At 45.8% G+C, this 13,559-nt stretch overlaps 1 protein-coding gene across 2 annotated transcripts; it reads right to left on the bottom strand.

Annotated features, from left to right (window-relative positions):
• Positions 1–55: 55 nt before the first annotated feature.
• On the bottom strand, positions 56–11,606 carry LOC310837321 (uncharacterized protein). Of its 2 annotated transcripts, none has more exons than XM_083723714.1 (4): positions 11,482–11,606; positions 6,283–7,019; positions 5,223–5,349; positions 56–3,800 (listed from the first exon to the last, which is right to left on the bottom strand). In XM_083723714.1, exons 1-4 carry the CDS (start codon positions 11,501–11,503, stop codon positions 2,377–2,379), a joined length of 2,310 nt encoding a protein of 769 aa, XP_083579840.1. In that variant the 5' UTR covers positions 11,504–11,606; the 3' UTR covers positions 56–2,376. The 2 variants fall into 2 exon arrangements, with proteins under 2 accessions (XP_083579840.1, XP_083579841.1); XM_083723715.1 differs by lacking the exon at positions 11,482–11,606 and adding an exon at positions 8,217–8,811.
• Positions 11,607–13,559: the final 1,953 nt, after the last annotated feature.

The following is a 13,559-nucleotide window of genomic DNA, read 5'->3' as shown; positions in this document are numbered from 1 at the left end:
AACCAAAAGGGAGACTGCTATTGGGAAAGTGAAATTCTATCTTTTAATTCCTTAAGAGGAGGATGTGGGGGGGATTCTTAAAAAAAGGTTTGAGTTTTCATCCGCTCAAGCTGGATGCCAAATTGCAACCCTTCATACTACAGTGAAATCTCCTAAAATTTGAGTTATGAGATAGAGGTGATTCCGAGCTTCAGTCATGATCAGCAACTCCATCAAGGATAGGAAAACCTTTGCCCCTCCTGATGTTGCTGAGCTACAACTTCCCTCCTATCCGTAAGCATCCTTGAAGGTAGACTGACCAGCTATACCAAGACTGGATCAAAACCTTCAGTGGCATTTCTCAGCCTTTTTAGTTAACAGCCAATTATTTGTTTTGGTTGGGACTGGCTTTGTACAACAGCAGCTATACACACCATACCTTGTGTTAGAAAAAGGTTGATAGGATCCACAGACTTTCCACCACTACCACCCCTGGACAGCCCATGGGGGGTTGCTCGTAGCATTTCAGGAAGTCATGTTCTTCCATTTATAAAATGTATTGTTTTGATATAATATGGGTTGTACTAAAGGTTTCAAGCTTCCAGTACTCATTCCCTAGTATAGAAAAAGACCACACATTTGGTAAGTTAAAAATGGTTTACTTACAAATTCTCCAAAGGTCAGGTTCATGTGCTTTTCCACACAACATTCAGAAAAGGTTGCACAGGCAGTAAATGTGGCTTTGTTACAGTGGAGAAAGTTCTTAAATTATTGATGTAGGAGCTCAAGTGGGGCTTGTTGGAGCTATGCAGTCAGAGCTTGGAGCAGCCAGCTCTTTACATGCTGAGTTTCTCAGGTAACTTGAGGGTACAACAATAGGCTTGATTACCTTCCTCCCAAGGTGAGGGAGAGTGACCTAGGCTAAGCCTGGCAGGACAGCTTACTCTGTGGTATAACTTTGTGTATTAATTAGACTTGGTTATCCCACATGAATGGTCATCCTCACAAAAAGAATAAAGAAAATCCTTGTGGAATCAAAACATGGCATGAGTGAGGTTCAATTACAGTCTTTTCCCACTGACATTTAGTTTTCCCTATACACAGTATCAAGGCTAGCCCATTAGGGCCAATAGGGCACTGCCGCATCAAATAGTTTTCGGCCAGCCCAGTCTGGCCTGCCTTCTTACTTGGCCTCCAGTCCAGGGGGTAGCCTCATCTGTCAGCTTCCTGCTTAGACTCAATTTTGCTTTTGTGGAATTCAGCACAGAAGAGGATGGGAACAAAACCAGAATAGTTGGCTGTGTCTCTCCACCTCTACCTGCTCTTGATTCTGGCTCCACCTACAGTTGTCCCCCATGCCACCTTCCTGTAAGAAAGGCAAGACTTCCCCAGACATTTTTCCTTCCTACAGCTAAATGTCTGTGACTGGCTAAAGATCACCAGATGGGCTTCAGTCTAGGCACTGTCAAACTCTGACTCCCATCAGCACCATCAACAGTGTTGACCCAACTCTATAGTCATTCAGAGACTCGAATGGCTTGGGATCCTAAATTAAAGGACAGGAAAGGTTCCTCCTGTGAATTTTTAAGTGAGCTTCTCTTAGGATCCAACCCAGTCCTCCATCCCTGCTGACCACTGATGCTTGCTCTCTCTTGGCTTTCAAGATGGCTTCTGGTGGTAACTGTGCTATTTCAATAGCAGCAGCTGGCAAGAGGAGAATCCCATCGCCAGCATTGCTGCAGCTTACTAGAAGAGGGGAGACAGCAGTGATGTCAGTGAGGTGCAAACACGCCGGCAGGGGCACTGGATTTGTTCTAACAATGCATCTGCACCACTTGCCACAGTCACTAAGCTACTGAGATGCCGGTAACAGGACAGATAAGCACCGCTGACCACTCCTGCCCTTTCTGCTGACCACTGAAACACCCAGTCTCATTCCCTTGGCTTTGGAGACAACCCAAGGTTGTGTGGCTCTGCCATTTCAAAGCTGCCTTATCAGTCTACAAGGCCGGGAAAGCTTTTTAAAGAGAAATGAAACAGCAGCAACAACTGAACAATGAGGTCCTCTGCATGCTTCATCCTTCGTCCACGACCAGTTTCTGCAATGGTGTAGCACTAAAACCCAGACATGTCTGGCACAAGTTCTTTCCACATTTAGTTTGCAACAGTTTGAGGGCATTTTAATGCATTAATTCTTTTTCCAAGGGAAAATAAACATTGCAATCTCTGGGTTTTCTTACAACCCAGCAAAGGTTATGATGATTAATTCCTCCCAGGAGTTTAAAAAGTCTGTGACTGGGCTGGTGAAGGATTCTCCCATCGTCACAGTTGATCCATGAAGGTAAGCGCTCTGATTTGTGCAAGCTATTTTCTAGTGGGGAAAAGCTAAGTTGCGTCTCAAGTATGGGTCCTCATGTGCCTCAGTAGGTACACTCTGTGATAGAAGCTCTTTCCACACTCTGGGCATTGTTGCTGCTTTTCGCCATTGTGGGTGCTCTGGTGTCTACGAAGGTTGGCGCTCTGGCGGAAGGATTTCCCACACTCAGAGCAGTGGTACGGTCTTTCTTCCGTGTGGATTTTCTTGTGTGCATTGAGATGCGCCTGCTGGTAGAAGCCCTTTCCGCAGTCCGAGCATTCATATGGTTTCTCTCCCGTGTGCATCCTCTGATGCCTGATAAGGTACGCTCTCTGATAGAAGTGTTCCCCACACTCAAGGCATATATGTGGCTTTTCACCATTGTGGATGCTCTGATGTCTACGAAGGTCAGAGCTCTGGCGGAAGGATTTCCCACACTCGAAACAATGGTAAGCTACCTCTTCCGTGTGGATTTTCTTGTGTGCATTAAAGTGGGCTTGCTGGTAGAAGCTCTTCCCACAGTCTGCACATTCGTACGGTTTCTCCCCTGCATGGGTCCTCTCATGCTTGACGAGGTATTCACCGCACTCGGCACATTTGTGCGTTTTTTCACCTTTGTGGATCTTCTGGTGCCGAGAGCGGTCGTTGCTCTGACGGAAAGATTTCCCGCAGTCTGCGCATTCGTAGGGCTTCTCCCCTGTGTGGGTTCTCTCGTGGGAAATAAGGTGCGACCTCTGACTGAAGTTTTTCCCACAGTACGAACATCTGTATGGTTTCTCTCCGGTGTGTAGCCTCTTATGTTTACAAAGCACACCCCGCCGGCTGAAAGATTTGCCACAGTACAAGCACTTATGAGGTTTCTCTCCTGTGTGGGTTCTCTCGTGTTCTTTAAGGCTCCCAGTCCCCGTGAAGCATTTCCCACAATAGGAGCACCGGTATGGCTTTTCTCCTGTGTGCACTCTCTGATGGCTACAAAGCCCGGTCCTCCGATTGAAAGATTTCCCGCAGTCCAAGCATTTGTAGGGTTTCTCGCCCATATGGGTTCGTTCATGGACTCGAAGGTACGGTTTCTGGTGGAAACCCCGCCCACAATCTGAGCATTTGTACAGCTTGTCAACTATTTCCAGTGCCTGGTTCTTAAGGGCGACAGAAGTCTGGCTGAAGCTGACCGCACAGTTGATGCCTGCCTCCTTAATCTTCTGCTGGTTGACTCCTGCTTGGAAAGTGCTTTTGCTGAATTCTTCTTTGCCTTCCCCAACGTAAGAGGCTTCCTTCACTTTTGTTCCTGGATCACTTCCCATGTGGCTTTGTGGTGCCTGTGGCCATCTGCGAACCTCTTCCAATTCAGGAAGCAGGAATACATTCCCCTCGGATATTCCCAAGGGCGCCCCACTGAATTCCACTTGCTTATGTGGCGCCCACTGCACACTCTTTTGTCCAGCTTTGCGGTCCTGCTTGTTGGCCCCTGAAATGGAGAGAATCTCAGCATAAGCACAACCAGCATGTGGAACTCAATGCTACAAGATACACCTAATCGGCTTATGGCATCTGTTAGGGCAAGATGAGGCAATGGGTGCAAATGAAGAGCCAAGCTACACCAATCAGGAGACTCATGGGACACAACACAAGGGAATGGGCATCCCTGGTTCAAGACCAGGTTCCCCCATCCCTGCTCTGAGGCTAGAATGGAAACCAAGGAGACTGGCTGGTCTGCTCATTCATTCACATGAACCCATTCGTTGCCCACAGTAAGCACCTGAGTTAATAAATACAAAGCAGAACAGAAGCACCTCAGAATGAATCTGATACAATTAAAAATTTTATTGAGTAATTTATTGGTTGTATTTACAGTCGTACCTCGGCTCTTGAACGCCTTGGGAACTGGACGTTCTGGCTCTCGAACGATCGAAAACCGGAAGTGAGTGTACCGGTTTTCGGGCGTTCTTTTGGAAACCGAACAGCCGACAGGGCTTCCGCAGCTTCCGACTGGCTGCAGGAGCTTAGAAGCCGTGCTTTGGTTTCTGAACATTTCGGAACGGATTCCGTTCGAGTTCCGAGATACGACTGTATTTCCCACTTTCCCCCCAAGGAGCTCAATGTGGCATACATGATTCTCATTTGTTGTTTAGTCGTGTCCAACTCTTCGTGACCCCATGGACCAGAGCACGCCATGATTCTCATACTTCTCATTTAATCCCTGAAACAACTCTGTGAGGCTAAGAGGCAGTAGTTGGTCCGAGTCACCCAGTGAGCTTATTGGCTGAATGTGGATTTGAACCCTGGTCTCTCAGATTCTAGTCTGACAGCCTAACCACTACACCACATTTGCTCTTGCAACCTCTCATCACCTAACTGGGCTCATTCTGCTTATTAACCTTGCCGTTAGGAAGAACTTTCTGATGGTAGGAGCTGTTTGGCAGTGGAAACAAACTGCTTTGGGAGGTTGTAGACTCCTTGAAGACTTCCTTGAAGGTTTCTAAGCAGAGGTTGGGTGGCCATCTGACAGGGAGTCAGCATTGCAGGGGGTTGGACTAGACGGCCCTTGGGTCCCAACTCAACAATTCTATGATTTTATTAGTTAGCACACACTTTGGAAGCTGTTTGAGTACTGAATACTTGCCGTTGGGCACTCTTCAAAGTTAAAGCAATCACAGTGAGACTTTAGATGTGGAAAATAAAGAAAGCTACGTTTAGTACAGGAAATGCGTATTGCATAGTAAAAGAGTTCCTGGTTCTAGCAAACTAAATTGGAGATGCAAAAGGAGCCAGACTCGCTCTTTTGCTCTCTATGGGATAGATAAAGACGAAAGGAAGCTTTCTCCCCATGTAAACCACACCAGTCTTCATATAAGCTGAGCTGAATCCCAACTCCTCCTCCAGAACTTACTGAACAAGATGGCTGCAGCAGCACTCTCCATCTGGGCCTCCATGGCAAGCTGCATCTTCACCTCACCTGACAAGCTGTGCTCAGCATCAGAGGGATCAACAACCACCACTTCCAAAGCCTTAGACAGCTGGAAATAAGAGCAGGTGTACAATTATCTTACGAGAAACAGGAACTGGGGCTTGGTTATATCAAGGATTGTCCTTTTCTTTTCATAGTCATTACCCAACACACAGAAAATCAGCAGACGAAAGGCTTCCTGCTGCTTCATCACAGGTCCACATATCTATATCTGGCCCTTGGAACCCTCCCGGGGCCACATTTGCTCTCCCCAGGCCGCCCCCTTCCCTGTCCTTACTTCACACCCTTATTGTGGATTTTTGCTTTTCTGGAATGTGTCTTTGACCTCTGATAATGTTTCTTGCTGGTCTGGATGGAGCCTGCAAAGGGTTGTGTGAATATCCATAGAACCTAGCTTACTGTAAAATAAGGGTGAAATTTGCATTCATTGCTTCAGCCAGCTTTGCCTCTGTGGAACCATTCAGAAATTGTGCCCCTGCAAATGTTGTTCCAGGAAGCATGAGCCAGAATGAGGGATGATAGGAGCTGTAGTCCACTAACATCTGGAGGACAACCAGTTCTCTATCCCTACAGCAACTGCTGAAGGCCCATCGCTCAGTAGCAGAAATTTAGGTAAAGGTAAGGGGACCCCTGACCATTAGGTCCAGTCGTGACCCACTCTGGGGTTGCGGCGCTCATCTCGCTTTATTGGCCGAGGGAGCCGGTGTACAGCTTCCGGGTCATGTGGCCAGCATGACTAAGCACTTCTGGCAAACCAGAGCAGCGCGCGGAAACGCTGTTTACCTTCCCACCAGAGTGGTACCTATTTATCTACTTGCACTTTGACGTGCTTTCAAACTGCTAGGTTGGCAGGAGCAGGGACCGAGCAACGGGAGCTCACCCCGTCGAGGGGATTCAAACCGCCAGCCTTCTGATCGGCAAGTCCTAGGCTCTGTGGTTTAACCCACAGCGCCACCTGCATCCCTGAGATTTAGGTACTCACCTGCTTTTCAATGCTCTGAGCCCTCCGTAGTCCCAGCAGGAAATCCTCTGCCAGGGCCACCGCCTGGGTGCAGGTCTGCGGGCAGCCATCCCTGACCCAGCTCTGCATTTCCTGGGGCAGGACAGCTAGGAACTGCTCCAGGGTCACCAGTTCTAGAATCTGCTCCTTGGTGTGTCTCTCCGGCTTCAGCCACTGGCGGCAAAACCCCTGGAGCCGCCTGCATACCTCGCGGGGCCCCTCGGCCTCCCAGTAGCAGAACTGCCGGAAGCACTGGCACCGAGTCTCCAGGCTAGTGGGCTCTTCCTCTTCCAGAATCTCTTCTTTCACTTTTGCAGGAGAATCTGGGCTGCTTTCATCAGCTTTCTTGGAGGCTTCTCTAGGAAGGCTGGGGGGAATCGGGGTGGCACTCTCTCCTCTCGGCCACAAGCCAGCCTCCTTGAAGGAGGAGGCTGGGAATTCCTTTGGGCCTCCCCCCGAGTGGGGTGGAGACAGCTGTGGGGCTCTCCACCCTAAATAGGGGGTCTGCATGGTTTTCAAGAACTCCTGCCACTGGGCCTCCCAGCACGGCTGCAGCCCCTCCTCAGGTTCCTGCTTAATTGGCTTTGGAGCCATCCCAGCCAGAAGCTTCTTTATGGTCCCACTCTGGGCAGTGTGAAAAATTTCCCCTCTGGGCTCTAACCTCTCCTCTTTCTCAGGTGCTTCTGGGTAACGTTCTTCCAATTTCGTCCTCCTTAGCACTGTAAAAGGAAATTCACATGCATAAGTGGAAAAATAGGGCAGTGCCAGGCAAATATAACCTCCACTCAACATTTGTTGGTCAAAAAAACATTGAGATTGCCAAGATGGTACCCATGGGCATTGGTGCACACACCAGTACTCCCCCTGTGGTGCCCATAAAAGTGCTCAGTACATACACCCTCACACCCCACCAGGGCCATAGCTGGGGGTGATGAGGAAGCCACCCGCCAGGGGCGCAGGAGAGGTGTCCCCCCACAAAATCGGCTAAACTATATGTCCATAAATATGTCTATAAATAAAAATATTGATTATTGCCTCATAAGAAAAGGTTTAAAATAGAGGCTCTTTATATGATATGTGGGGCACTGTTTTCCCCTATTTTTTTCTGTGCCACATTCCTAGGGGGCGCAATCTGGACGGTTCTGTCAGGGGCACAAGATCAGCTAGCTACAGCTCTGCAACCCACAAAGCCCCAGTACGATACACACTTTTGTGGAATCAGTAGGAAAACAAGATTCTTGATTTCAGGAGCCGGCAATGAGTAAGAAGCAATTAATAATGGCTGCCATACTGAGGGCTGTTAGGAGAGCCCTATTCCCCCTCACAGAGCAGCAACTCCCAGAGATCCCTGAAATGAGAGATTGACTGTTAAACTACTCTGATAACTGTAGCCAGTGCTTTTTTTCTGGAGGGATGCATACCCCTAAATTTTTTCTGAATTTGTTTGATCTCATTAAGGGGGCAGTATTTCAATATGAGTAGGAAAATGAGAGTACCCCTAAACTTTTTTTGGGGGGGGGAGCACTGACTGTAGCTCTGTGAGGGGAATTGAGGGGTTTCCTAACAACACACAGCAGCTTTAGCTAGCTACATTTCCCAGAATTCTTTGAGGGTAGGCATGACTGTTAAAGTGGTATAATACTGCTGTAAAAATAAGGTGCAAATGTGGCAACAATCAAAGTGCACTGGTCTACAAATTATTGGAGAACCAAACTGAGGGCTTGTCCACACTTCTGCTTGTCCCGCTATTTTCCCACTCTTTACTGCTGAATCAGAGCAAATGTCCATCGCATTCTCCGCAGGTCAACGTCTGCTCTGATGCAGCGGCAAAAAGCAGGTTTCCCAGGGGGAAACCCTGATAGCAGTGAGAAGATTTATTGCTCTTTGAAGAGGCCTCCAAGGCCCAGCCCTCTCACCTTGTGAAAAGGCAAAGCCTAGGGGGGCGGTTCTGGGGGGCTGAAGACACTCCCCTGAGGGCTAGAATAGGGGCTACCGTTGCCTGCCAGACAGCTACCTGGAGGAGGCCTTGAAGAAAAAGAGCTGTTGTCCTGTTGCCACAGCAACCAGAGGACATTCCAACATGGCTTCCTGGATGTCATGCCTATGCCCTGACTTGGCGCCAGGCATGGAGGTGTTTGGAGGGCAAATCAAGCACTTCATAGGCTGGGGATTTGCAGAGCAGGCGAGGCCCCCTGAATCCAGGCCTGAGGATCCCCTTTAAGGGGCTTTTCTGTCTTGATACCTAAGGAAAGACCCCTGGAACTGTCAGTCACTGTCTCAGTCCTTGACAGCACAAACGTCAAAAGTTTCAGGTCCGGACTGAATTAGCAATGACGATGCCATATGCACCTACAGATCCAGAGGGCCCTACTCATGAGTAAGCAATAGTTGACAGGCCTCTACAGCCAGAAGGAGTGGGCAGGGACAGGTCATTGGGAGCATCATCATCATCATCGGGAGATGATGCTGGGCTCTCAGATCTGGGGCATCAACTTGGGACATTGCTGGCAATAAAGGCACTATAATTATACACACTATAAAAAATCTGAGTCTATTCAAGGATAATTATGAAAAATGTTGGTCTGAAATTAAGAGAGACTTGGACAGTTGGACAAAATTGAAGCTTTCTTTGTTAGGTCGAATTGCTGCTATTAAGATGAATGTATTGCCAAAGATGTTGTTTTTGTTTCAAACATTGCAAATTGTGGACAAGACAGAGTGTTTCTGGAAGTGGCAGAGAGATATCTCTAAATTTGTCTGGCAGGGCAAAAAGCCCAGAATTAAGTTTAAGATATTAACTGACGCGAAAGAAAGAGGGGGCTTCGCCCTGCCAGACTTAAAACTGTACTATGAAACCGCAGCTTTCTGCTGGCTAAAAGACTGGCTACTTCTTGAAGACACTGATGTGTTGGATTTGGAAGGTTTTAACAATGCTTTTGGCTGGCATGCATATTTATGGTATGACAAAGTTAAGATCAATAAGGCCTTTAAGAACCATATTGTCAGGAAAGCAGTATTCAATGTCTGGACAAAATACAAAGACTTATTGGAAAACAAAACTCCGAGGTGGCTGTCCCCTCTGGAAGCCAAGGCCCGAAAAAGACCCAATATGGAGGCCAAATGGCCAAAATATTGGGAAATATTAGAAAAAGACGGTGACAATTGGAAATTGCAGAGTTTGGAGAAAATGGAGGGTAAAGTGCGAGACTGGTTACATTACGCCCAGATTAAAGAAGTTTTTAAAAATGACAAAAAACTAGGGTTCCAGGTGGAGAAATTGAAGTTGGAGACAGAATTGTTAGAACCAAAGACTAAGGTACTATCAAGAATGTATAACTTGCTGTTAAAATGGAACACACAAGACGAAATGGTTAAATCTGCTATGATAAAGTGGGCACAGGATATTGGGCATAACATTATGTTTGAGGACTGGGAAAGGTTGTGGACCACTGGGCTGAACTTCACTGCATGCAATGCTTTGAAGGAAAATGTAATGAAAATGATATACAGATGGTACATGACCCCAGTTAAACTTGCCAAAATATACCATTCGTCTGATAATAAATGTTGGAAATGTAAAGAAAATGAAGGAACATTCTTTCACCTCTGGTGGACTTGCCCTAAAGTGAAGGCCTTCTGGGAAATGATATATAATGAGTTGAAAAAGGTATTTAAGTATACCTTTACTAAGAAACCAGAGGCCTTCCTCCTGGGTATTGTCGGCCAGAAGGTGTTAAAGAAGGACCGAACATTTTTTATGTACGCAACAACAGCAGCAAGGATACTCATTGCCAAGAATTGGAAGACTCAAGATCTACCCACACTGGAAGAATGGCAGATGCAGCTGATAGACTATATGCAACTGGCAGAGATGACCGGCAGAATCCGAGACCTGGGAGAAGAAAGGATTGAAGAAGATTGGAAGAAATTTAAAATTTATTTACAAAAATATTGTAACTTGATTGAATGTTAAGAAGGATGCTTGATCATAAATAATTGGCCACCACTAAACTAGATTGGAATTTGATGATAAGTGAGATTAAGGAAAAGACAAACCCTTTGGGAGAACTATTAGATTATATTTAAATGAGTGGATACAAGATTGTAAACAAGATGATAATTTGCTTGAAAAAACTTTTTAACAATGTAAGTGGGAGCAGGAGACGTGAGGAAGTCTAAACAAGTTATGAAATTTTGTTATGATATAAGCAATGTTGTTTGTTACTTATGCTTTTCTTTTACAAAAATCTTAATAAATATTTATATAAATATATATATATAATTATACACACTATACACACATAAGGCATTACACACTGAGGGGTGGGGGCTCAAGCCAAACGTGGCACTCCTGCTGAAAAAGTTCCCAATTCAAATTAAAATGCATGGGCATTCAGAAATGCAGACACCTTGAAGGCATTGAAGAATTGGGCGGCCACCACCAAGCTTTCTGCTTTTAATTCCGCCCTCCCATTTATTTATACACCACCCTTCGGCAAAACACCAGGGCAGCATACAGCAGAATTTTATTTTATTTTTTTAAAAAAAACCTTTAAAAATACTTTCTGTCTGTCTTACAGCTCTTGGAGAAGACTCAAAGCTTGGTGGTAAAGCAATTAAAACCCTTGACATTTCCAGGTAAGCTGGGAGAGAGACTCCTAGCTCTCAGCCCCTGGAGAGCTGCTGAAAGTCCGTGTGACAATATAGTGCAAAATCACTCAAAGGTGGCTTCTGATGTTCTTAAATCCCTAGGAAGAGCACTTTTCGCAGAGATCACGTTGTGAGACGTTTGTGGGGAAGGGTTTTAGTTCAGTGAGAAAGCTTTGCATGCAGAGGATCCCAGGTTTGGTCTGCAGGCAGAGCTGGCAGAGAAACACCCACACCCCGGCTTAACCCCCAGAGAGCGGCTGCCGGCCAGTGCAGACAATACTGAGCTCTATGGACCAATGTGATCTGACTACGTTTCTGCAGGCGGAGAGGGGTGGGCGGTGGCCTATTGAAGAAGAGTATTGAAGTGCTACTGGAAGGAATTTTTTTAATTTTTTTATTTTGTTTAGCCTATTGAAGAGGGAGGGATCAACCCTGCTGCCTTCATCTCTCTTCTTCCAGCCATGGATTTCTGCTATTCGGCCACCCACCCACCCCTTTCCTTGCAGACAGATCTCCCCTTCTGTGACCCACCTGCTCCTTGGGGCTTCTGCATGGCGCGCCTGCACGCATCTGAAGAATTTGCAGCCGCCCAGCCGCTCAGTCAGATCTCGGGCAATCAAATCCCAAAAGCCAGTTTTCCAGGAGTGATGAAAGGGGTGCGAAGAGGGACAAGAAGCAGGAAAGAGCGTCTGCAGCTGAAATTCCTGGGTCTCTCTCTAGGAAGTCTCGCTCTGTACGTTTAACCCCTTGAGCAAGGGGACACTTTGTAGCATTTTCAGTGGGGGGGGGGACCCACTAACTTACAGATGAAATGCATAATCAAAAAAAGAGGATACCTTTTTGCATAAAATGCGCGCGTGCTTCTTTGCGGAGATGCGCGTTTCGAAACAATTGCAACAATTTAAGCAGAAATATAATCGTGGCAACTGTTGTGGGCTATGCAGCCACAGCCTGTGAATGATGTAGCAACTTCCCGGCAGATCCACACCATACATTTTCATTTATTTTACATTTTATTTCTATCCCAATGCAGACCCCTAAGTGACCCTACTGAAACCAGCACTGAAAACACAGCAAAACATTTCAACGCACCCCCCCAAAAGAAAAAATGAATTCCCCCAAAGTCTTGGGAACTGTAGTTCTTTAAGGGCGCTAGGAATTGTAGCACTGTAGAGACAGACTACAGTTCCCAGGGGGTGAAGTCATGTGTGTTAGATGCGTTTCAAGTGCATAGTGTTAATCTCCACTCCATCCTGGCTCTGCCATCTTAGGGTTTTTTTTCATCTTCAACCCAGACTTGATGGGGAGATTCCATCAAATAGAGAACTGTTCTCCTTAAAGTAGGGCACATGAACATTCTAGGTCGTTGTCACTGTGGTGGAAAACCTGTGTCTAGACTGCAGCACTTCAGATTTGGGGGGGGGGGGGCACACATGGTTGAATGCAAAACCATGTAAAAAGTATGCAAAAATGTAATAGAAAAAGGGTGAAAGACTAAAGTTATATTATGTCAAAAGTAAACAATATGTTAAAGGTGTTTAAACATAAGGAGGAAAGATTGGAGACATAATAGAAGTGATTTTAAATAATTAGAAATGAGTTTCTAAAGAGGGTAAGGATTTGCTGTATCTGATTGGACAAAGAGGAACACAAAGAAGGGAGGTGTGAGGAAGTCAAGAAAGAAAGTTTTGTAAACATGAATTTTAAAATTGGAGTTTTTATTTTTTATTTTTTCTTGATGTGTATCTGTGATTGTTTTTGCTGTTCTGTATTTTTCTGATGTTTCTTCTTTTTCTGTGTAAACAAATAATTTTTTTTTTTTTTAATGAATGCAAAACCATGAAGGGATTATATCCTGTAGGTTGAGTACTTGGGCTCAGCTAACAGTGTAGACAAAATATATTCTATTAAAAAGATGAACAATTAAAAGTCAAAACATCAAAGAGTTTTTTAAAAGTACAGTGGTACCTCGGGTTGAGTACTTAATTTGTTCCAGAGGTCCGTACTTAACCTGAAACTGTTCTTAACCTGAAGCACCACTTTCGCTAATGGGGCCTTCTGCTGTCGCCGCGCCGCCGGAGCACGATTTCTGTTCTCATCCTGAAGCAAAGTTCTTAACCTGAAGCACTATTTCTGGGTTAGCAAAGTCTGTAACCTGAAGTGTATGTAACCTGAAGCGTATGTAACCCAAAGTACCACGGTAACCATAAAAATATCAGAACTGACTGATTTGTAAAAATGTTACATGGGCGAAAAATATGAGAGAGAGACATTGCACACACTTTTGTAAATCAAGAAAATCTTTAGCAGTACTAACATTTATTAAAGTGCAAGGCAACAGGAACGTTTTAGCCTGATGCCTAAATTCTAAAAACATTGGAAGCTATGTCGGAGGTTGTAGACTTGGTTTCTGGCTCTGAGCCAGATGTTGCTGATCTAGGGAAGAATAAAGCTATCAATAGCTGTTGTTGTTGTTGTTTAGTCGTTTAGTCATGTCCGACTCTTCATGACCCCCTGGACCAGAGCACACCAGGCACTTCTGTCTTCCACTGCCTCCTGCAGTTTCGTCAAACTCATGCTGGTAGCTTCAAGAACACTGTCCAACCATC

Source organism: Podarcis gaigeae, assembly GCF_964106915.1.
Source record: "Podarcis gaigeae genome assembly, chromosome: 2".
In the NCBI taxonomy this organism is placed as follows: domain Eukaryota; kingdom Metazoa; phylum Chordata; class Lepidosauria; order Squamata; family Lacertidae; genus Podarcis; species Podarcis gaigeae.
This window is presented reverse-complemented; position numbering and strand designations above follow the sequence as displayed.

Coding starts and splice junctions, on each gene's coding strand:
- LOC310837321 (XM_083723714.1), bottom strand. CDS start 11,503: ATGCAGAAGCCCCAAGGAGCAG. Junction 5,350..6,282: donor CTCAGAGCATTGAAAAGCAG/GTGAGTACCTAA, acceptor TCTTATTTCCAG/CTGTCTAAGGCTTTGGAAGT. Junction 3,801..5,222: donor TGCTGCAGCCATCTTGTTCA/GTAAGTTCTGGA, acceptor TCTCCATTTCAG/GGGCCAACAAGCAGGACCGC.